The sequence below is a fragment of the Panthera tigris genome, chromosome A1, assembly GCF_018350195.1.
Source record: "Panthera tigris isolate Pti1 chromosome A1, P.tigris_Pti1_mat1.1, whole genome shotgun sequence".
Classification (NCBI taxonomy): Eukaryota; Metazoa; Chordata; class Mammalia; order Carnivora; family Felidae; genus Panthera; species Panthera tigris.
This window is the reverse complement of record NC_056660.1, coordinates 123,876,941-123,901,714: the sequence shown is the minus strand read 5'-3', so window position 1 is coordinate 123,901,714 and position 24,774 is coordinate 123,876,941. Positions and strand designations below refer to the sequence as shown.

Genomic DNA, 24,774 nt, shown 5'->3' with positions numbered 1-24,774 from the left:
GGGAGTTGTGCACTGCAGGGAGAGGGCAGAGAAACAGGCCCTTGCACCAAGGTGATCACATGAGGAAGACTGATACCCATAATGTTTTTTCTTCAAAAACTAGAAGGGCTGAATTCTGTGAGTTTTTAAAAACAGTGGGACTTGGAGCCTGGAGCTTTAAAAGTCAGCTGACTCAGCTCTGGGTGAGCTGGGAGAGTGAATGATAGCTGGGTTTCTGCCCTTAAAGAGATAGTGGACTACATGGAGAGACAACAAAAAAACTGGAATTTACATAACACCAGGACACATGGGAGACAGATCTGTTCATACTGATTTCTGAGCACACTGGGGAACTTCTCTGAAAATAAGGGACTTGCAGGCACCATTTTCCTCCCCTGCCCCCCAGCATAAACACAGAGCCACCTGGGGGAGGTGGGGCTGCACGGACATTTATAGCCTTGGCCCAGGCTCAAGGCAAATTTTGTTAAAAGTACACACATGCCCCACCCAGCCACCAGGTGAACAACTGCTATCTAGAGCCCTGCCCAGCAACAGCACAGCACCCAGCCACATGCCCCCTGCCATGTAGTGCAGAGCTTGCAGCCACCACAGCAGTTGAGGTGATCCAGCATAGGCCTAGTGGCCCAACACAAATTTTGCTAATACTGCCACCCTGCTCCCAAGTTCCCCAGGGAGCATGCACCCTCAGAGCTGCTCTGCCTGGGTCCACTAACACCACAGAGAGCTAGCACAGTCCACAGCCGGCAGAGTCAGTGCAGACAACTGTACTGAAAGGAAAAGTGACTCAGATGCAATAGCAAGGCATAAGCAGCACACATAGGATACTCTCCTGAAGTGCCAGGTCTTGATGAACAGGGGACACTACACTGCAGGGCACTCCAGGACCTCCTTTTCATAAAGTTACTACTTTCAATAACAAAAGACATAGCTGACATTCTTAAGACACAGAAACAGACACAGAGAGGTAGACAAAATGAGGAGACAGAGAAATTCATCCCAACTGAAAGAACAGAACAGGGCCGAAGCCAGAGATCTAAATGAAACATTTTTAAGTAAAATGCCTGATAGAGAATTTAAAGCAATAATCATAAGAATACTCAGTGACTCCATTAAACATAGTAACATTTGTATTACAGGAACCCCAGAAGAAGAAGAGAGAAAAGGGGGCAGAAATTTTCTTTGAAGAAATAATAGCTGAAAACTTTCCTTATCAGTGAAGAAAGGAGATATTTATATCTAGGAAGCATAGAGAATTCCCAACAAAATCAACAAACTAAGATGTATGATAACATTTACAAAATATAGTGATAAAGAAAAAATCTTAAAAGCAGCAAGACAGAAGAAGTCAGTAACCTACATGGAAAAGCCCAAAAGGCTCATGGGAGATTTCTCAACAGAAACTTTGCAAGACAGAAGGGAATGGCATAATATGTTCAAAGTGCTGAATCTGCAGCCAACAATACTCTATCCAGCAAGGCTATCATTGAGAACAGAAGAAGAGGAGGAGGATAGGAAGATGGCGGCGTAGGAGGACGCTGGGCTCACCGCGCGTCCTGCTGATCACTTAGATTCCACCTACACCTGCCTAAATAACCCAGAAAACCGCCAGAGGATTAGCAGAACGGAGTCTCCGGAGCCAAGCACAGACGAGAGGCCCATGGAAGAGGGTAGGAAGGGTGGCGAGGCGGTGCGCGCTCCACGGACTGGCGGGAGGGAGCGGGGCGGAGGGGCAGCCTGACAGCCAAGCAGAGCCCCCGAGTCTGGCTGGCAAAAGCGGAGGGGCCGGATGGAGTGTGTTCCGACAGCAAGCACGATTTAGCGTCTGGGAGGTCATAAGTTAACAGCTCTGCTCAGAAAGTGCGAAGGCTGGAGGACAAATGGAGGGAGAGCTGCTGAGCCCCCGGACGACAGAGCTCAGTTTGGTGGGGAACAAAGGCGCTCGCCAGCGCCAGCTCCCTCGCCCATCCCCCAGCCAAAATCCCAAAGGGAACCAGTTCCTGCCAGGGAACTTGCTCGCTCCGTGCAAACACCCAACTCTGTGCTTCTGCGGAGCCAAACCTCCGGCAGCGGATCTGACTCCCTCCCGCTGCCACAGGGCCCCTCCTGAAGTGGATCACCTAAGGAGAAGGGAGCTAAGCCTGCCCCTCCTGCCCCCGTGCACCTTGCCTACCCACCCCAGCTAATACGCCAGATCCCCAGCACCACAAGCCTGGCAGTGTGCAAGTAGCCCAGACGGGCCACGCCACCCCACAGTGAATCCCGCCCCTAGGAGAGGGGAAGAGAAGGCACACACCAGTCTGACTGTGGCCCCAGCGGTGGGCTGGGGGCAGACATCAGGACTGACTGCGGCCCCGCCCACCAACTCCAGTTATACACCACAGCACAGGGGAAGTGCCCTGCAGGTCCTCACCACTCCAGGGACTATCCAAAATGACCAAACGGAAGAATTCCCCTCAGAAGAATCTCCAGGAAATAACAACAGCTAATGAACTGATCAAAAAGGATTTAAATAATATAACAGAAAGTGAATTTAGAATAATAGTCATAAAATTAATAGCTGGGCTTGAAAACAGTATAGAGGACAGCAGAGAATCTCTTGCTACAGAGATCAAGGGACTAAGGAACAGTCACGAGGAGCTGAAAAACGCTTTAAACGAAATGCAAAACAAAATGGAAACGACGACAGCTCGGCTTGAAGAGGCAGAGGAGAGAATAGGTGAACTAGAAGATAAAGTTATGGAAAAAGAGGAAGCTGAGAGAAAGAGAGATAAAAAAATCCAGGAGTATGAGGGGAAAATTAGAGAACTAAGTGATACACTAAAAAGAAATAATATATGCATAATTGGTATCCCAGAGGAGGAAGAGAGAGGGAAAGGTGCTGAAGGGGTACTTGAAGAAATCATAGCTGAGAACTTCCCTGAACTGGGGAAGGAAAAAGGCATTGAAATCCAAGAGGCACAGAGAACTCCCTTCAGACGTAACTTGAATCGATCTTCTGCACGACATATCATAGTGAAACTGGCAAAATACAAGGATAAAGAGAAAATTCTGAAAGCAGCAAGAGAACAGAAGAAGAGATAAAGCATTTCCGAGACAAAACCTTTCATGATCACTAAACCAGCCCTGCAAGAAATATTAAAGGTGACTCTAAATGAAAAAGAGACCAAAAGTGACAGTATAAAGGCAGGAAACACAAAAGCAGTAAGTGAATATTTCTGTAAAAAAAAAAAGTCAAAAAACTCACAAAAACAAAGGATGTAAAATATAGTAACATATATCTAAAAGGGGGAGGAGAAGGGAAAAGAATGGATTTAAACTTAAATGACCATCAAATTAATATAGACTGCTATATGATATGCATAAGAGGTTATAAACAAACCTATATATCAAACCATATATCAAAAGCCACTAATAAACATACAAAGTATAAAGAGAAACAAATCCAAATATATCACTAAAGAAAATCAGCAAAACATGAGAGAAAGACAAGAAAAGATCAGAGAAAATCTTCAGAAACAACTACAAAACAAGAAATAAAAAGGCAATAAATACATATCTATCAATAATTACTTTGAATGTAAATGGACTAAACACTGCAATCAAAAGACATAGGGCAATAGAATGGATAAAAAAAACACACAAGACCCATCTGTATCTTGCCTACAAGAGACTCTTTTCAGACCTAAAGACACCTGCAGAGTGAAAAATGAGGGGATGGAGAAACATCTATCATGCAAATAGATGTGAAAAGAAAGCCAAAGTAGCAGTACATATATCAGACAAACTAGACCTTAAAACAACGATTGGGGGCACCTGAGTGTCTCAGTCAGTTAAGCGTCCAACTTCAGCTCAGGACATGATCTCACAATTCATGGGTTCAAACCCCAGATTGGGCTCTGTGCTGACAGCTCAGGGCCTAGAGCCTGCTTCAGATTCTGTGTCTCCTTCTCTCTCTACCGCTCCCCCACTCACACACTGTCTCTCTCTGTCTCTCAAAAATAAATATTAAATAAATAAATAAATAAATAACTGTAACAACAGATAAAGGACACTATATAATAATAAAAGGGACAATCCAACAAGAGGATGAAACAATTATAAGTAAGTATTACACACCCAACATAGGAGCAACCAAATACATAAGACAGTTACTAACAAACAGAAAGGAACTGATTGATAATAATACAATAATACTAGGGGATGTTAACCCCACTTACATCAATGGACAGATCATCTAAACAGAAAATAGGAAATAACGGTTTTGAATGACACACTGGACCAGATGGATTTAACAGATATATTTAGAACATTACATTCTAAAACAGCAGAATACCCATTCTTTTCAAGTGCACATGTAACATTCTCCAGAAAAGATCACATATTAGGCCAAAAAACAAGTCTTAACAAATTCAAGAAAAAGTCATACCATATGTCTTTTCTGACCCCAATGCTATGAAACTAGAAATCAACCACTAGAAAAAATCTGGAAGGACCAGAAATACATGGCAGTTAAATAACATACTATTTTTTTTTAATAACATGCTATTAAACAATGAATGGGTCAACCAGGAAATATAAGAAGAATTAAACAGTACATGGAAACAAATGAAAATTAAAACACAGTGGTCCAAAGCCTTTGGGATGCAGCAAAAATGGTTGCTATAAGTAGCAACACAGGTCTACCTCAAGAAGCAAGAAAAATCTCAAATAAACAACCTAACCCTACATCTAAGGGAGCTAGAAAAAGAATAATAAACAAAACCTAAAGCCACTAGAAGGAAGGAGAGGATAATAATAAAGATTAGAGAAGAAATAAATGATATAGAAACTAAAAAAAAAAAAGACAATAGAACAAATCAATAAAACCAGGAACTGATTCTTTGAAAAATAAATAAATAAATTGATAAACCTCTAACCAGACTTACCAAGAAAGAATGTGAAAATAGTCAAGTAAAATAATAAATGAGAGAGGAGAATAACAACAAACACCTCAGAAATACAAACAATTGTAAGAGAATATTATGAAAAACTATATGCCGACAATTTGAACAACACAGAAGAAATAGATAAATTCCTAGAAACATATAAACTACCAAAACTATAACAGAAAGAAACAGAAAATTTGAACAAACCAATAACCAGCAAAGAAATGGAATCAGTAATCAAAAAACTCCCAACAAACAAATATCTAGGACCAGAGGGCTTCACAGGCAAATTCTACCAAACATCTAAAGAAAAGTTAATACCTATTCTTCTCAAACTGTTCCCAAAAATAGTAAAGGAAAGAAAACTTCCAAATTAATTCTATGAAGCCAGCATTATACTGATACCAAAACTGGATAAAGACACCATTAAAAAAAAGAGAACTACAGGCCAGTATCCCTCATGAACATAGATGCAAAAATCTTTAATAAAATACTAGCAAACCTAATTCAATAACATGTTAAAAAAAATCATCCACAATCAAGTAGATTTATTCCTGGGTTGCAAGGATGGTTCAATATGCACAAATCAATCAACATGACACATCACATCCAATAAGAGAAAGAATAAGAACCGTATGATCATTTCAGTAAGATTCAGGAAAAGCATTTGACAAAGTACAATACCCATTCATGATAAAAACCCTCAACAAAGTAGGTTTAGAGGGAACATACTTCAACATAATGAAGGCCATCTGTGAAAAACCCACAGCTAACATTGTCCTCAATGGGGGAAAACTGAGACCTTTTCCCCTAAGGTTAGGAATAAGACAAGGATGTCCATTCTCACCACTTCTATTCAACATACTACTGGAAGTCCCAGCTACAATGATCAGAAGAGTAAAAGAAGTAAGGTATCCAAATCAGTAAGGAAGAAGTAAAACTTTTATTATTTGCAGATGACGCAATACTATATATAGAGAGAAAACCCAATAGACTCCACCAAAAAACTTCTAGAACTGATACATGATTCACTAAAGTCACAGGATACAAAATCAATGTGCAGAAGTCTATTGAATTTCTCTACGACAATAATGAACAGCAGAAAGAGAAATTAAGATAGCAATCCCACTTACAATTGCATCAAAAACCATAAAATACCTAAGAATAAACCTAACCAAAGAGGTGAAAGACCTATACTCTGAAAATTATAAAACACTGATGAAAGAAATTAAAGATGACACAAAGAAATGGAAAGACATTCCATGCTCATGGACTAGAAGAACAAACATTGTCAAATGTCCATACTATCCAATGTAATTGATACATTTAATGCAATCCCTATCAAAACACCAACAGCATTTTTCAGAGAACTAGAACAAACAACTGTAAAATTTGTATGGAACCACAAAAGACCCTAAATAACCAAAGCAATCTTGAAAAAGAAAAGCATAGTTGGGGGCATCACAATTCTGGAGATGGAGATTAAAGAGTACACTCCTCATGATGAGCACCAGGTCATATACAGAAGTGTTGAATCACTGTATCGTACACCTGAAACTAATATTATACTGTATGTTAACTAACTGGAATTAAAAATGTTAAAAAAAAAAGAATAAACTGAGAGGAATCAGTCTTGCAAAATTCAAGACCTATTATGTGGCTACAGAAATCAAGACTATGTGGTAACGGCTGAGGGAAGACATAGATTAATGGAAAAGAACAAAGAATTCAGAAATAGACTCACACAAATATACTCAACTGATCTCTGACAAAGGTGCAAATGTAATTCAGTGGAAGAAAGCCTCTTCCACAAACGGTGCTAGAGCAATTCAACACCCTCGAAAACAAAGAAAGAAAGAGGGAGGGAGGGAGGGAGGGAGAGATGGAAGAGGGAAGGAAGGAGAGAAGAGAGAGAGGAAGAAATAAAGAAGGAACTGTTGCCACTATTCAAGACATAGTGCTTCATTGCTGCTTTTACCCAAAGAGTATTAGAAAGGAGAGATTTGTAGAGAAACTGGGTTGCCAGCTGTAATCTTGCAATGAGAACAGCAGCCCCACAATTTGTCCATTTCGAGTACCTTGTAGCGCACTCTAAAAATATGTTATCAATGAAAAGCATGTAAACAAGTCTCAGCTTGGCAAAGGATTGTGTCCGAGGTTTGGTTTCTTCACCTGAAGAGTGTGAAGCACCTGGATTCTGCCTCACCAGGCTGGCTTGTTCCAACAGGTCTATGAGTTAATCAGAATGTGTAATTTCATCTGTTTTTCTTCAGAAAGAAAACCCACAAAGAACCAGATGCCTTGGCCTATATTACTAACCAAAACAGAGAAGTGTTTCAATAAAGATGGACCCTTTTCTTTTTTTTTTTTTTTTTTAATTTTTTTTTTTTTTAACGTTTATTTATTTTTGAGACAGAGAGAGACAGAGCATGAACAGGGGAGGGGCAGAGAGAGAGGGAGACACAGAATCTGAAACAGGCTCCAGGCTCTGAGCTGTCAGCACAGAGCCCGACGTGGGGCTCAAACTCACGGACCGTGAGATCATGACCTGAGCCTAAGTCGGACGCTTAACCGACCAAGCCACCCAGGCGCCCCAAGATGGACCCTTTTCTAAAGAATGTGTGCAACCCAAGGCTAGGCAACCATCCCTGCCCTTTATCATCCACCATCTCTAATAAAAATATGCTGCACCTGTCTGCCTGGCTGGAGTTGCCTTCCAGACACTTCCAGATTCTACATTGTTCAAACCAGGTTAGGAAAAACCTGTCATGTCCTAAACGGTGCTGATTCTCATCGTAGTAATGAGGATTTTTTAATCATTGGCACAAATTGTTTTAATCAATGAATTACTGCAAAATTACAGAAGATTTAATACAGCCAGAAAGAAAATACATAGTTTACATAAACGTAGCAACAATCATCTTCATTTCTCTTCAGTCTCATATAGTTCAACAGCTGGATTTGTGTTGTGGGCAGTTCCTTTATTTGCAAAGAGCATAATAAGTGAACAGGCAAATAAAGCCTGCTAATAAATTTCAGAAGTCAAATATTTTTATAAAGACTGTTGAAATGTCTCATTCCAGGATGTACACCCTTGATGCATGCAGTTTCTGGACGTCAAGTGGACACAGTGAAGCTGTTGTTGAAGATGGGGGCCAATATTAACATGCAGGATGCTTATGGCCGCACAAGTCTATGCCTGGCAACCTATCTGGTACTGATTATATCTGTGGTGTCTGTCAAGGAGTGGGGAGGGCTTAGTGTGTTGTCATGGTGTCCCCTTGCAGAAAAGTATTCTTGGACTTATGCTAATGGAAATAAAACTTGAAGCTTTGCTCCAATCATCTCTGACACTTATAGCACTACTAAGAGCTAGTTTTGTGGATCTAAGACATTTTGGATCTTCCTAACAATCTTCTAAGATAGAGGTGATTTTGCCATTAGAAAAATATTATTGAGGTACCTGGATGGCCCAGTCAGTTAGGCATCTGACTCTTGATTTTAGCTCAGATCAAGATCTCACAGTTCGTGGGATCAAGCCCCACATCTGGCTTCACGCTGACAGTGCAGAGTCTGCTTAGGATTCTCTCTCCCCTCTCTCTCTGCCCCTTCCCCCATTCTTTCTCCCCCCATCTCTCTCAAAATAAGTAAATAAAAATTTTTTTAAAAGAAAAATATTATTTTCCATTTTAACATCAGAATTTGCCTTGCAGCATTTCTGGACTTACTTGGTACTCTTTTTAAGAACCCACTCCACTAATACCCTGAGTGGGTGGTAGCATTTGAAGCTGCAGGTAACATTGTGGGGTAGGATCAGCTAAGTAGAAGCTAGAGGATGAGAAATATAGGGAATGCTGGAAAATATCGGGGGTAGGAGTAGGGGAGAAATACCAGACTATTCAGGGGCAATACCAAGCATAGGACTGAACCCACAATCAGTACTCAATTTAAAAATTGTTGGGGCACCTGGGTGGCTCAGTCGGTTAAGCGTCTGACTCTTGATTTCAGCTCAGGTCATGTTCTCATGGTTTGTGAGTTAAAGCCCTGTGTCAGACTCTGTGCTGACAGCATTGAGCCTGCTTGGGATCCTCTCTCTCCCTCTCTCTGTGCCCCTCCCCCTACCTCCTCTCTGTCTCTCAAAATAAATAAATAAACAAACAAATAAACAAACAAATAAATAAATAAAAATTGTATAGAGCCAGTCCTCATCAAGAGATTTCAGTTTAGCATTTCCCAACATTGGGTAAGCTTGGTAAGCCTTACTGAAAACGTTCAAGCCCCTCTCTTTTCAAATCCTCCCTGCATTCCTTCTAGGAAACCCCAGAGCTACTTTGAGTCTATGTCAAGCAAGTTCTTTTTAGTGCCACACGTGGGTCATCATTCTCCTTCACCTCTAATGAGGCTCCCAGAAATCTTCACCATAACTACTGTTGCAGCCAAAGCAGATTCTTGGATTTGCTCTTGCTGCCCACTGACAGTGGTGGATTCATCCTGGGCAAGCCCCACGGTGTCCTGAAACTGCCTTGCTGAAATAGGACTCTTCCCTTTCCCAAATACCACACCTTCCTGCCACAATCTAACATAGATTGCATGAGGTATTGCCCAATTATCACAGAGATTTTTTTTTTTAGCAACTACTTTTCCTTTTTCTATTTGCATACCCTCTTTCTCTAGGACTTAGATTTAAACTGGAAAGAATTTTTTTGAAGTGTTGGAATACTTGTTTCAAATGTACTTTCCAGGAGTATACACTAGCCCTCCTGAGTCACACACTGGGAGCAGACAGGGTAGTGGATGGGAAGGAGATGTCTATGCAGACAAACCTCCTGGGCAATTTTTATACCCACCCAAGTTTGAAAACCATTGGTCTATGACTAGTAGGTGAAGTGTCATATCTCGGAGAGACACAGGAATGCCCTCCCAGGCCCCTTCCCTTTTGCACATGTCTTAATAATTGCTCCTGCTGTGGCTTTTTACAGCAAGTATCCTGTAGATCACAGTGAATAGTGAGCCTAGAGAGGTGCCACCTTTGCAGACAAGTCTTTCTAGGAATGCATTCAAAGGAGCTACATGAAGGAAGTATGCTTGCATGACAGCATGTGGCATCACCCTCTTATTGATGCCCCCACTTCTTTGTGGCAACCCAAGCAAGGACCCCTCCCTATTCCTTCTGAGGTTCCCTGAGAAGGGGGTGGGTGGTCCTGGGGATTGCACTGTGGAGCCCACCAACCCCTTCTGGCAATGTTTGAATTCAAGTATTGAAGAGAAACTTGGCAAAGGGCGTACTTAGCAATTTAGTGTCCATCACAGCTCCAAACTCAGTATACACATACACTTAGCATGGATGTGTAACCTTAGACACATCACCTCACCGTTTTGTGTCTCCTTCCTCATTTGTAAAATTTAGTGAAAATAATATCCTACACTTATCACAATTGAAGGAGAAACACATGCGGAATCATCCAGCACATAGTAAATAAAAAAATGTACTTGTTGATTCTGAATAGTGACCCCTGGTTTCAAGTGTATTCAGTGACTTTTCTGATTTCTTTTCTGAAGAAAAAAAGAAAACCACATACACATAGTTCCAGGAAATGTTGCAAGATGATAAAAATGTTTCAAACCCTCCCCCATCAGGAGATTTGTTTTCCAATAAGTGTAAAACTTAGGCAACTCTAAAATTTGTCCAGCATGCCTTTCTTTTGGTTTCTTTGTCATATTTTTTCCTTTTAATCAGAGATCTTGATGACTTGGACATTAGAAACTAAAACCAGATTTAATACATTAGTAAATTATAACTTAAGACTGAAAAACATTTGCTTCTACTTAAGGCTTATATATTATTGGTCAATTCAAAACCATATTCAATATTATAACCTATGAATGTGCTTTTATTAAAATATTTTTTCCAGACTTTCCAGAACCAAAAAGTTCTTTTCTTATTATCTTTCTTCTCCATTCATTTAGTAACATTTTGATTTTCATTGCTTTCAGTATTTTTTTATTTTTTATTTTTTAATGTGTATTCATTTTTGAGAGAAAGAGACAGAGTGTGATTGAGGGAGGGGCAAACAGAGAAGGGAGACACAGAATCCAAAGCAGTCTTCAGGCTCTGAGCTGTCAGCACAGAGCCCAACACGGGGCTTGAATTCACAAACGGTGAGATCATGACCTGAGCTGAAGCTGGACACTTAACTGAGCCACCCAGGAGCCCCCCATTGCTTCCAGTATTGTGAGAGAAAATCTTCAGTCATTTTTCTCTTCTGATGGGGTAGTTTTGAAGTTTAGCTATAAAGGAATGAAGGCAGGACAGAGAGTTATATATATTATTTTTTGTAATAATTGTTTCATCTACTTATATATCTAATTATAACTGAAGGAGTAACCCCAATGGTTCTGGATGAATGTAGGAAGCATTCTGCTTGGCCAAACTTGGTTATCAGTAGGGCTGGGTCAGTTACTTAAAGGAGCAGAGAACAGAAAGGGAGGGAGGACTAGCCTGTGATTATATCTGCCCTTTGAAATGAGAGATAGTGGGGAAATGACCCAGCTGTAAGTGCTAACCAAGAAGGGGACAAGCATGAGATGTAGCAATACCACTCTCAATCTGGAGAATTAGTCGACAGCAGGGAGTTCACACAAAGTTTCTTAGGGAATTCATAGTGGGTGAAGCCCAGCAACAGGGAACCCTTAGAGGGTCCTGGTGATACCCCCATATTCAGTATCAGACATATCAGTCAACAAGATGGGTCCCAGAAGGGTCCCAGCCATTGGATTATGGCTTAGACTAGGATTCTAGACATTGGGAGGGAGACTGACTAGAATAAGAAAAATATTATCCTTGTGGTTACTAGAAAGAGAACTTGGAAAAGAGGACCAAAGCCTGTTTATCAGATATAGATAAACTGAGGCACAGAGTGGAGGCTGGGACTCAAGAGTGATATAGGAGTACAGTTTTTGGAATTGGACCATGGCACCCAGGTCAGACCACTGACAAGCATGATTTGAAGCTAAGCCTACAGAATGCGAGGTTAGAACTACCACATGCCATATTGATCCCTAGGAACTGCGTATAAAAGTGGAATATCAGCAAGTAAGAAATGGGGAATGGGAGACGGAAGAGAGAGTCTAGGAATCCATCTATACCTTACAGGGTAAAGGTCCTCCAGAATACTCAGGAACCCATATATCAAGGTCTGCAGCTTTCCGCTGAAGTTGAGGTTGTGATCCTTAACCACTTCAAATCAAACAAAACATATTTTTAGCCGCACCAAAGAAAAAAGAGAAAGAAAACTGGAGAGAGTTTGTTGGTCTGTTATACCAGGCTGTGTTATATAATGACACAGTTGCTCTTATATTTCAGGGTTGGCTAGAAGGTTGTGTGAGTCTGCTCAGGAATGGTGCCAAGCACAATATCCCGGATAAAAATGGCCGTCTGCCACTGCATGCTGCCACTGCTGAGCCCGATGTGAGGTAAGTAGCCAGGTTCACACAATCCTCACACTTGGAGAGACTTAACTTGGATTAGAAGGTCACCTAATCAACCCTCTGAGGTGAATAAAGAAAAAGCCCATCCATTTTTTTTTACATTGCAGCGGATAGGACCTCATCTCAGTGAATCAAAATATCCTGGAAGAATCTTAAACTCTAATCTCATTCCTCTCCTGTTTAATAAATTAAAAAGAAAAACCCTTTCTCCTACACTCTAATTTAAGAAATGCTATTTTTCATCATCTGAATTCACATATTCATCCATTCAATCAGTCATTTATTGATTCAGTCACTGTCGAGTGCTCATCATGGACCAAGTGCTCCTCTAGGCCCCAGCGGTTGCTGGTAAGCACAACAGCGTCTCTGACCTCACAGAGGTTACATTCTAGTGAAGGAGCTAAGCAGCACTCTAGTAAACAAGTAAATAGGGTAATTTTAAAATAAATAGGATAATTTCAAATAGTGGGGAGGGGAGTGGAAGAGCACTGACTGGGCAGAAAGATTAATGTCTCAAGTCAGAGTCACGCCAACATTTATGGGTTGGAAGGAGGCAAGGGACTCAGCAAAGGAGAGAGACAGGGGAACCAGTGGGTTAGAAGGAAAACCAGGCCTGTGAGCTTCTGGGAGCTGTGTGAAGAAATATACACAAATAAGTTGGATGATCAAGAAGGTCACATTTTTGTAAGACAATTGAGCAACAAAGGAAAAAGTTTTGTCCAGACCAAGTGTAGCTTCCCCAATCCTCTGTGTCTAAAGTCCTTGGTGTCCAATCTTTTGAAAGCCCCTTGGAGCAGCCAATAATAGCATTTCCCAGTGTGGTATCAGCAACATTCTGGGCACTTCCTTAACCTCCATAGCACAGAACATGCCTCTGACAGGAATTTAGCATTCCCCAGAGCTAGGCACAGACCAGCACCACAGGGGGTGCCTCATTATCTGGGAGCCTCATCCTCTAGACCCTGAATTCAGAACTAACATGAGGGGCTCTGTGGGGGTTCATGAGACCAAGGCCTCTTCCAAGTTGAGAGGTAACAGGATTTCTTCATTTCATTCTGTTTTACACCAAAAGGGTTTGGGAAATTCCAGAACTATTCCCAACCAAGCATTGCCTCTTATTATCATTGGATTATATCCAGGAATAATAGAAAACTAGGATTTACTCAAAGCCCAACAAAACAAGGAAGTTTAGAGAAGAAACAGCAAGCTCAGAGCTAACAATCAATAGACATCATAAAGAGATGACTCCCTTTTGATGAATTGGGATAAAGAAAGAATGACTTTTCTAGACAACCCACAAAAATATTTAGTCACAAAATCATACTGTTATCCCAAGAATAATCTTTCAAATATATGTTTAAAATGTACCTTTAAGACTATTCTACCTTGATTTACTCTACTTGGTTTACCAGCCTCACTGAGTGGTCATTTCAAAATCTGCCTGATTCTGGAAGGTAAATACCGGCTTTTGTTATGGTGACTATAACTTTTGTAACAAATAAAACCCAAAGCTTCAGTTTTTTAACACAATAAAAGCTTTGTCCCAGTTAGGTGTTCCTGGATTGGAGGGTGGCTCCCCTCCATATGGTAACTCAGAGACCTAAGTTTCTTCCATCTTGTGGCTTCTCTTTGTTCAGTCTGGGGATGGGGAAAGAGTAGTATGAAGAAGTCTCTCCACCTTATTTCTTTAAAATCTCAGCTTTTGATTCAATTCACTTCTGCTCACATTCTTTTAATAAGGACTAGTCATTTACCACACTGATCATGTACCACCCGGTGTTTAAGGAGTACTTGGGAATATAGAATCCACCTCCCAACCATGACTCCAACCTAAGAAAAGGGTTCATGAATTTTGCTGAAAAGCTGTCTCTGTCATCAGGCCATTGCACCTGAGGGGTGAACTAAGACTTCTCAGTCAAAAGCATGCTTGATGTTAATTTGGCCAATTGATTAGGCTCATCATTTCAAATCACTACAGTAATAAATTAAAAACCAATCCAACTGTATTTCCTCTTTTGTGGACATATTAGTCTATTTCATATTATGCCCAGCAGTGCCCCTAGACTCTCTAGGATCTATATTACATCACTATAACTGAGATAACACAGAGTTGTGGTTTCCCCTTTTCTTGAAATTATACCTAATGACCCAGCCACCACCTTCAGAAAAGCTAAAGCCAGAAAAATAAACATCCTTCTGTGTGCTGATGGTATGGTTTTATTGTCCTAAATGGACATTTAGCTGATTCTGGAAGATAAAATCCTCCTTTATTTATGATAATACTAGCTGTGGCAACTAGGAAAACCCAAAGATTAAGATTAACTATTCCAAAACCAAAATCATCATTTCTGGTAAATGTTCTCCAAAAATGAATCGTGTGAAACCTTAACAACCCATATAGCAAAGCAACTGGCTTTGTTACCTAGAGAACATTTAGAAACTAGCTTGCCTTAAAAAATTCCCTATGGCATTACATTGCTTAAAATTAGATATTTTATCATTGGTTTATGAGAAATTTTATGACCATGGCAGTGTTTGATAGCATCTGCATTCAGTGTTTCAAGCAGAAAGTAGCCAAGCGATGTCCTATGGCACAAAAGTTGGCCTTCTATCATCCATTTGTTTATATATCAGCATGAACTCATAATTGTTTTCTGAAAAAAATATATATATATATATATAGTCTGGCTTGTGGGTACTTCCTAATCCTACAACCATAATGCAGGAGCGACCTTCCATTAGGCCATGCAAACCTGTTTGCTTAATTTTCCTAAGTGGACACAACTGTAAGCGGATTTGGCTAACCACTGAAGCCTATAGGTCTGCATTTACAATGATGAGGAAAAGAAAGACAAATAGCACTGATTATTTACCATGTTCTGAGCAAAGTTCTGAGTGCTTTCCATGTACTATCTCATCTAATCTTGACCACACCTTTATGTGATAGGTAATATTTCTCTCCCCATTTTATGGATAAGAAAGCTGAGGCACTAAGAAGATAATTAATTGCTTAGTGCATGTGTGAGGCTAAGTAACCTGCCCGTGTGCCTACTCTGTTCCTAGGATCCACTACTGTGGACCCTGTAGGATGTACTTTAATGGCCATAGTCTGTCATTAAGCCCTACCCTAAGAAACTTTACAAAACTCCTTATTGTTTCATTGTCAGGAAATACTTTGTTATAGCATCTAAAAAATGAGAAACCACACACAAAAAAATTCTACTAAAGGAAGAATTGCTGTGTTTCTCCTGCTAAATTATTTATTTTTACTCTGTGGACCCTGTGACCTATGATTTCTCTCTGTATGTTTAAAACACCCAAACCCCAGTTTGTGTCCCACCTCTGGGACACGTGTAGGACCATAACTGCATCTTATTTACCCTGCCCTTATTTTCTCTCGGACTAGTTTCTTCACTTGTAATCTTGTTTTACTATATATATCTAAAAACCACCTAACATCCCTTTTGGATTGAGGTAAAGGATGGTCAGGACTGCCAGCTCTGGAGTCAGACTAACCAGGTTTGAATCTGGTCCATCTCTTAGTAACCATATTATCTTGGACAAAGTTAACTTGTCAAGACTCAGCTAGCTTTCTTTCATAGAAAGTAGGAATAATACAGTATTTATTTCATGGTAAATTGGCAGAAATAAATGAGAAAATATGTAAAAAAACACTGACCACTGTCCATTGTCAGTGTTCGGTAAGTGTTGATGATGGTGATGATGGGGTGATAATCACGATAGGAGATAGACAGAAATAAAGAAATACCATAGATCAGTGCTAAAGAATGCATCCCTGCTGCTGCCACCCCACCAGCTCTCACTCCAGCCTTCTTCACCTTAGCACACACAGGTCCACAAAACATATGTTCACATACAGGTGTGTTGGGGAGGAAGAATTTCTTCCATCCTTCAAGATCCTTCTAACTGGACTAAGAATCAAACTGACATGAGACAGATTAACAGGAAAAAAAAATCAAATTTAGTAGCCTATGTACAGGGAATCCACACAGACATGGAAATTCCAGAGACAGGCAACTAAGGGAATATAGAAGAGCTAAGGAAAGGTGTTGGGGTCTGGGGATACAAAGGGGAGAATTCCATTAGGAGGAAGTTAAGAGGAAATGTTTGGAAAACAAAGATTGCCCTATTAGGCAGGTAAGTTTGTTACGTAAAAGGGAATCTCTATTAATAGCTCTCTTTCTGGTACAGGCAAGCAGTTGAGGGGGAGCTAAAGAGTGTTCTCTGAATCTACTGGCTTTTTTTTTTTTAATTTTTTTTTTAATGTTTATGTTTGAGAGAGACAGAGCATGAACAGGGGAGGGGCAGAGAGAGAGAGAGAGACAGGATCTGAAGCAGGCTCAGATGTGGGGCTCAAACCCACAAATATTGAGATAATGACCTGAGCTGAAGTCAGATGCTTAACCAAATGAGCCACCCAGGTGCCCCTGAATCAACTGGGTTTTGATTGCTTTTAACTCAAAGTAATGTCTGTGCCAAAGTGGCCCATCTTAAGGTGGCCTGCCCTTGGCCCCTATAAGAGCAATACTAGGCTTTAGAATCCAATGAGCATCAAATTCAACCATTCAGCGTCCCTGAAACTCCCTTCCTTACCTTTGTTAGTGTACATTCATCTCTATTTGTCCCCTAATCCTAAACATATATATGGGCCACATTATGTCCTTGTACTCAGGTATTCATACTCACTTTAAAATCTACTAATACTTAGATTTCCAAATCTAAGCATGCTCCTTCCACTCAGTGCTCAACTAGAGGTTATTTAGAATGAAGCCTCAAATTGTAGCTGCTTGTAAACAAGCCAAGGGGACACCTCAATTAACCCTCCAGCAAGGTTCTGTGATGCAAACAACTCATGAACAAACCAGCCAGTTCCAATGTACAGCCTTAGCTAAGCTGCAGCTCAGTGGGGATTTAAGCTGATGCAAGAATAAGGGATTTATAATCATGAACACGATAGCAAGTTGGATGGACAAAAGCAAAGAAACGCAGGTTTCATCTCACGAGTCCCTTTCCTGCTTTGAACCCTGAGCTTCTCAGCAGGTCCAAGTTTTCTCCCTTTCAGCTCCCTAGGGCTTTTCTTGCTTCTAGGACATTCAGAGGGCGCCAGTGTGAAAGAGGGGGCATGATCATTAAGAGGAAGCTCCAAAGAGAAAGAAGTTGTGTTTGTACAACGCTACACATGCGAGCATTGGAAGGCAAACAGCGATTTCCTCTGAAAGCAGCCACAGGGCTCTCTGGAGGTCTTTTTCATGGTCTCCATGGTTACTGGCAGATTCTTTTTTTTTTTTTCCCTGCCAGAGTGCCAGCAGCTCTGCCTCTTTTCATGACTCTTGATGACAGATAGAGGGAGGAAGGAAATTATTTCTTTGGGGTCCTGTTCTCACATTACCAGGTGATGCATTCTAACCTGTGGGGGGATGATATACTTCAGGATACTCTCACATCAGCAGCTTCAGGAACAGGAGGGCAGACAGGTAGCTTAGGGACCCTTTTCCCCAACCATCACTGTGCTGGACAGATACAGGGCTGTGAGTCCAAGGGGTCAGCAAAATAAAGCCCACAGAAACAAGGTACCCCCCAGTATACATCTAGCTGATCTCTCCCTGATCTTTGAGATCAGGGGATCCCAAAATATAAAGAGCAAGAGCTTTTAAAAACTTTATTAAATTATACAGAATATTCATTGGCATGTAAATGTCATTCTAAGTGTTTCATATGCACTGAGTCATTTAAAATCACAACAGATCTTTAAGAAGGAGGTGTTAATATCATTTCTATTTCACAGATAAGAAAATATGGGTACTGAGAGTTTTATAGCCTGTGTGGGGTTACTGGCTGGTTGGTAATGGAGCAGGGATTCTAATGGAGGCAGTCTGGCCCCAGCACCTGTTTTCTTACCACTCATCATGCTGCCTATCTGAGAATGTTCCTGCTGGGCCTCTGTGCCTGGTATCCTGCTACCTGGGATAAGGTGGGCTTTGTGTGGCTTCTTAGAAAGCTGAGAACAGGACAGAGCTGGTGCTAATAAGAGACTGGGCTGGGGATCTTGGGAAGAATACTTCTAAGCTACCTTAGCACAGAAAGAGGGCTCTGAGAAAACAAAACTAAGGGGTCTTCAAATCCTCTGGTAATTAAGACAGATGTGAGACAAGCACCTGGCAGATTCCCCTGTACCATGGAACAGCATGGAAGCCCCAGGCTTGAAACCAAACACCTGCTCTCTAGTCCAGTCTGAATTACCACCAAGGCAATGTATGATGGCCCTGAAAGCAAGATTGTTTGTTCTCACAAAGGTAGAGAGAGAGAGAGAGAGAGAGAATACTTATCTATAAATTTGTTTCCATCTTTGGAGATTATTGAATCTGAGACACTTAGGAATCAAATGGAATCAAGCAATATAGGTTGGCATGTATCAATCAGGGTCACAATAAGGAGGTCACAGAATATTAAAAGGTAACTGAACAAAGTTTAATGGAAGACTATTTAAAATTAACTAGCAAGAGATGGTGACATAATTCCCCACCTCCACTTTCCCCAAAAAAGCAGGAAAGTATTCCACCACTAGGCCAAAAGGATCAAGGAATGGAGCTGTTACTGGAACCTCTTGAGAGTTCTGGCTGTAGAAGAGGACACACCGAGCAGGAGCTGTGGCCTTTGGTAAGGGGGAAAAGTCATTGACAGAAAGGGAAGTGGCTTCTCTCCTTTCTCCTGCCAGTTCTCCTGGCCAAACCCAGAAAGCAGTCAGAGGGCAAGGGAAGTTGGATGATAAAGTTATTGCAGGTCAACCTCAGAGCAGGACATTGCAGGGCAGCAAATGGATTTGAGGGGCAAATAGAAAAATATCCAGAGACAGGATTCATCCCATGACCTTTGGAATACCCCCACCACCAGGATGTGACAGGAGGTCATGCTCTCCCCTCCCTCATTCCCATCAAGTCAAAACCTGACTTCCTTCAGTGTGATCACTGCTCTGGAGCAGTCCCAGAAGATCCTGTCTGGCTATGTATGATCTCAGTCTCCTTAGGGTTGGCCGAGGATAACCAGATTGGACCACAGCTGACCTCTTGCCTTTCTTTCCCACTCTCTCCCCACAACTCAGACCAAATGAACCCTAGAGACTAAGCAATGGCCAGTAAAGAGAAAAGAAAGTCACCAGTTGCCCTCCAGCCTTCTAAAGCAATTATAAGGGGAAAATCCAGTAGTGAAATATAGTTACAAAGATAAAAAGTGTTATCCAAAAATGCAATTATTATAGCCTCTTCCCACTAGGTGGAGAAATTTTAGAATTCAGAAAGCTTGCATTCAGTGCCACTGTTCTTTTAAAGTCTGTGTACTAGGAGCTTTATACCTACTATGTTATTCAGTCTTTTTTTTTTTAAATTTTTTTTTTTAACGTTTTATTTATTTTTGAGAGGGAGAGAGACAGAGCATGAACAGGGGAGGGTCAGAGAGAGGGAGACACAGAATCTGAAACAGGCTCCAGGCTCTGAGCTGTCAGCACAGAGCCTGACACGGGCTCGAACTCACGGACCGCGAGATCATGACCTGAGCTGAAGTCGGCCGCTTAACCGACTGAGCCACCCAGGTGCCCGTTTTTCAGTCTTTACACCACCACTGTTATTATCCCGATGATAAATGTGAGGATACAGAAGCTCAGAGAGGTCATGCAGCAGGGAGGGCAGAATTAAATCACAGCATTATCCTGGCTCCCCAAAAGAGGTAAAACTAGATTTAAACCTTAGGCTTCCTGGCTATTTCATCTCCACAGTAAACAACCAGAAATGCATCCCTGTTTAAGCTCTCTCTGTGTTACATTTACCACTAATGCAACATGATCAGTCCCACTTTCTTTTATTCGATTGTAGGTAGCAATTTAAGACTCAAGACTAAATGTCATCTAAAATAAAAGACAATGAAAATCTGACTGGGGAAAAGGCTAAACCATTTGATTTTTTTCAAGTCATTCTTCCAAAAATAGTTTCTGAATTTCCTTCAGAAATTGTCTGAATTATCTGAATGGTCTCCCCATAGACAATCCTTTATCATCTTCATGACTGTATTAGTTTACTAGGGCTGCTGTAACAAAATACCCACATAATGGATGGCTTAAGCAACAGAAATTTATTTTTTTGAATTTCTTAAGGGTAGAAGTTCACAAGCAAGGTGGCAGCAGGTGGTTTCTTCTGAGGCTTCTGTCCTTGGTTGGCAGATGGCCAGCCACTTGCTGCCTTTTTACGTGGTCTCTCCTCTGCAATCCATGCTGCTAGTGGGCCCTAATCTCTTCTTCTGAGAACATCAGTCAGATTGGATTAGGGCCTGCCCTAAAGGCTTCATTTTAACTTAATTACCTCTTTAAAGACTCAATCTTCAAATATAGTCACGTTCTGAGGAACTGGAGGTTAGAACTGAATGAATTTGCGGGCGGGAGGAACACAGTCAGTTCACAGCAATGAGTATCAATTGGTTAATTTATTCAGTACCTGTCTCAGTGGTTTTCAGACCTGTTTGCCAGAATTTCCCGAGCAACCCTTTTAAACTGTGAAAGCTGAGCTTCTCTCCAGACCTACGAAGTCAGAAATACTGAATACAGAATCCAGGTATTTGTGGTTTTAAAAAATTTCCCCTGGGGATTCTGAGATTGAGCCAGGTTTAAAACTTCTAGCGTTAAGTGTTCTAGAAATAACACTTGGCTGTGTTCCAGTCATGCTATAAGTGCTGTATGCATTAATTCATTTAATCCTCACACTGAGCTGTAAGGTAGGCACTTTTTTTACCCCCATTTTATAGATGAAGAAGCTTAGGCACAGAGAGGTTGTTACTTGCCTTCAGTCATAAAGCTGGCGAGTAGCTGGGCTGGGATGTGAACCCAGGTGGTCTGGCTCCAGATTCTGGGTCCCTACCAACTACAATCAACTGCTTCTCTCCCACAATGTAGACCTCAGTCAACCAAGTGTGGGACCCAAGTGAGATAAAAACTTGAGCTTGAGAATCACTGATAGTTTTTTCTCACTGATTACTGTCATTTCATGCCTAGACATTTGCATGTTTTCGAAAAAATAAGCAAAGTCGTAAATGCTGTCTCCTAGCATAATCTATACATTTACAAGGTGTGACACATGTACCAAGTGGTGAAACAATTTGAAACCACTGCATATGTTTATGTAAAAGAATGAAGAATAAGTGCTAGAGGAATTTAGTTCTTTTTTTTTTTAACGTTTACTCATTTTTGAGAGAGAGAGACTGAGTGTGAGTGGGGGAGTGGCAGAGAGAGAGGGAAACACAGAATCTGAAGCAGGCTCCAGGCTCTGAGCTGTCAGTACAGAGCCCGACGCGGGGCTCAAACCCACAAACTGTGAGATCATGACCTGAGCCGGAGGCGGACTGAGCCACCCAGGCACCCCTAGAAGAATTTAGTTCTTAAAGTGCACACATAAGAACACAGGTCTGGTGAAGAAGATGAGCCTACAGATTCACTTTCTCCATTCCCTTTATCCCTGTCCCCATCTCCAGAGCCCCAAGATGGAGAGGAGGTGGGGTGAGAAGAGACAGAGGAATCCCCTCAGGTGCCTTCTTACCAATCACACTGTCTTCTTTTCTATGGATCTTTCCCCCTCAATAAACAGAAAGGGCTCATCTTCACTTGGAGGCCTTCAGTGGACTGTACTTATAATGTTATGTTCTCATACACATTCTGTTCTTTTGAGCCTCTTCTTCTATTTTTCTTCACAGGCTCCTAACAGTGTTGGTGCAACAGTCAAATCTCAGCGAGATTAATCACCAGGACAATGAGGTGAGCCTTCTTTAAACATCTCAAGGAACAGTTGGCCATTGTGCGTTTTAGGAGGGCAGGAAGGGCTTTTCTGAACCAGTGCTTCCTATCATAAAGGTCAAGGAGGGGATGGAGCACATTTTGGGGATCCTACCCTGAGAGGGTAGCCTGTGTCTTTACTATTAACCCTCAGACAGAAATTTATCCCCACCATGGGTATGGGTATCTTCTACTAGAGAAGAATTTCTTGCATTAAGTACTTAAGCTTTTATCATACCACTGAAATTTTGTAATTTCCCTCTGGACATTGAGAAATAAATATTGCTCTTTCCTGTCTTCTTGAGTCCCAGAAACTTCAATGGCAAGCTGTGGCTGCCAGTTTTCTCCCTTTGAGTGAAAGATGACAGATAGATGATAATTACAGGCTCTGGAGGCCACATTATTAATGCCGGTGATCACAATTGCTGTTTCCTTTATGTTGCAGAAAGAGTATAAGGCTTCCAAGAAGGCAGTATAGCACTCTCAAGCAAAATTCCTGCTGGAGTATTATCGGATACCAGGCAGAGCTGCCCCAGAGTAGCTTAGGATCTTATTCTAACTGCTTAAATCTTTGAAAAAGCAGGACTGATTTTTCATTACCCAGCCTGTTTTCTTTAACAAGCTTCTTTAAACTGATTTAAATACCTGGTTTCCATTTTATTTTTCTTTAATATAATATGTGCTTGGTTTGGCTGTGCTTTACTAAGAATGTCTGATAACTTTAAGAAAGTCTGATAGCATTGAAAGTGCATATGCCTCCAAATACCAAATTACACTGTTTGCAAGGAAGCCAGGTGGCCAGCAACAGCAGTGTGGGAGGAAGTGCCCTAACAGAGGCTGGGCCCCTTGTCTTTCTTGAACTTTCTGATTACAGGCTTCTTCCCTGTTGGGTTGGCATTAATGACCACACCAGAAACCCCCTGCTTCACAGCCTAGTTCTGAGTTTGGACACCACCCTGACTCAGTGGTCACACGCCACTTTTACCCTCTGTGTCTTTAGGGGTTTAAAGCAAAACGCTAAGAGAGGATTTCATTGTTTTAAACTTCTGCTTTAAAAATGAGAACCAGAGATGAGAAAGCACACTTTGATCACTCTGCCTATGGTATGAAAGCAGGGAACTTGAGTGGTGCAGTTTATGTCGGCTGATCTAGAGTTTGGGAAAGTTGATGACCACTTCCCCCACCTCCAGCTCTTACCCTCACTCACCAAAACTGGGGCGTCTTAAAAAGGAGGGAAATTCAGTCATTCATACCCTAAAGTTTAACTCCTCTTATAGACCTCCCCCTCTGTCCAGCCTTCAGCTGAAAGAACATCCTGAAAGAACAGCTGAAAGCAAAGTGTTATTTCTGTACTCTTCCCCACCCTGGGAGGCCCCTGCCTGGTGGGGACAGTTAAAGTAGACCCAGCTCCTTCTAACAGTGGTAATTGTTATACTTTCTGAATAATGTGTACTAAATATTAAAATGCCTCCAGTTCCTTCTCACACAAAGTGACCTCTCAGAGGAGATTTCTCCCACTGTTACACCAGCGTTGTGACTCAGTGGCTTTTGTGTGCAGGGAGAAGGGACCTCATAAAGGACACTTACATCCAGTGTTGCAGCTTTCTCTTTGGACCATGTCACAGCATGTCTGAAACCTATGTAAGCCAACTGCTAATGCTTGCCTGTGTTTTGTTGCCAGTATGGTCAATCCATATAAATTTATAAGGGCTAGAAGCTCTTTAGCACTGGGAAGTAAGGACAGCTGTGAAATGGAAGGAACATTACCTTGGTAGATTTCCTGCATTTGGTTTCTCAGTGTTCTGAACAAGTAGTGTTCCCTCCTTTTTAAAAGTAGTGGCCTACTCTTCCTCTCCCTAAATCACTTTGCCAGTGAGCTCCAAGCATAATCAGTCTCCATTAGGTTTGAGGGGATAACAAAGTGTAAGTGCACACATACCATATATCTGCTAAATAACAGGAATGAAAAAAGATGGAAGGCAAAAAAAAAAAAAAAAATGAGGGAAAAGGTAAGTTAATGCTGCTACTGAAGTATTATGGTTTTCTAATACAAGAGGAAAGAGCAAGGCATACCTCTACAGGCTCCAAATGAAATTATATTCCAAGAATAACTGTAGGATTAACAAGCTTATCACAATAAATTATTAAAGATTGAAGAATCAATTAGTAGAAATTTAACTTCATTAAGAGATGATTTAGATTATAAACTGAAACTAAAGAACTGAGAGAGGAAGAAAGAAAACCTCTCCTCTAACTGTTCAAGTAAAACAAAATATGATGGTACTTTATATCAGGGAAGTGATTTTCGCCTTAGCGGCTGTCCTGATCTGAGCTCAATGACTTAAAACAGTTTTTTATATTATTAGTTTTTACTTGCATAAGTAATATATGAACACATTTGCTTTTGAAAAATTTAAATATTACAAGTAACGATAGGAAGTCCTTGATTACTTCCACCCTACCATCTTAGCCTCCAGGTAATCTTTTCCAATGTCTTCTATATATTCACAAATGTGGACTGTAACATAAAAA

At 41.1% G+C, this 24,774-nt stretch overlaps 1 protein-coding gene across 1 annotated transcript in view; it reads left to right on the top strand.

Annotated features, from left to right (window-relative positions):
- ANKRD55 (ankyrin repeat domain 55) overlaps positions 1 to 24,774 on the top strand; it is a 595,509-nt gene that overhangs the window by 532,029 nt on the left and 38,706 nt on the right. Inside the window, exons 13-15 of the mRNA XM_042987042.1 lie at positions 8,009 to 8,139; positions 12,289 to 12,398; positions 22,164 to 22,224. Of these exons, the coding sequence (XP_042842976.1) occupies positions 8,009 to 8,139; positions 12,289 to 12,398; positions 22,164 to 22,224 (302 nt within the window). The remainder of the gene's footprint in view (positions 1 to 8,008; positions 8,140 to 12,288; positions 12,399 to 22,163; positions 22,225 to 24,774) is intronic.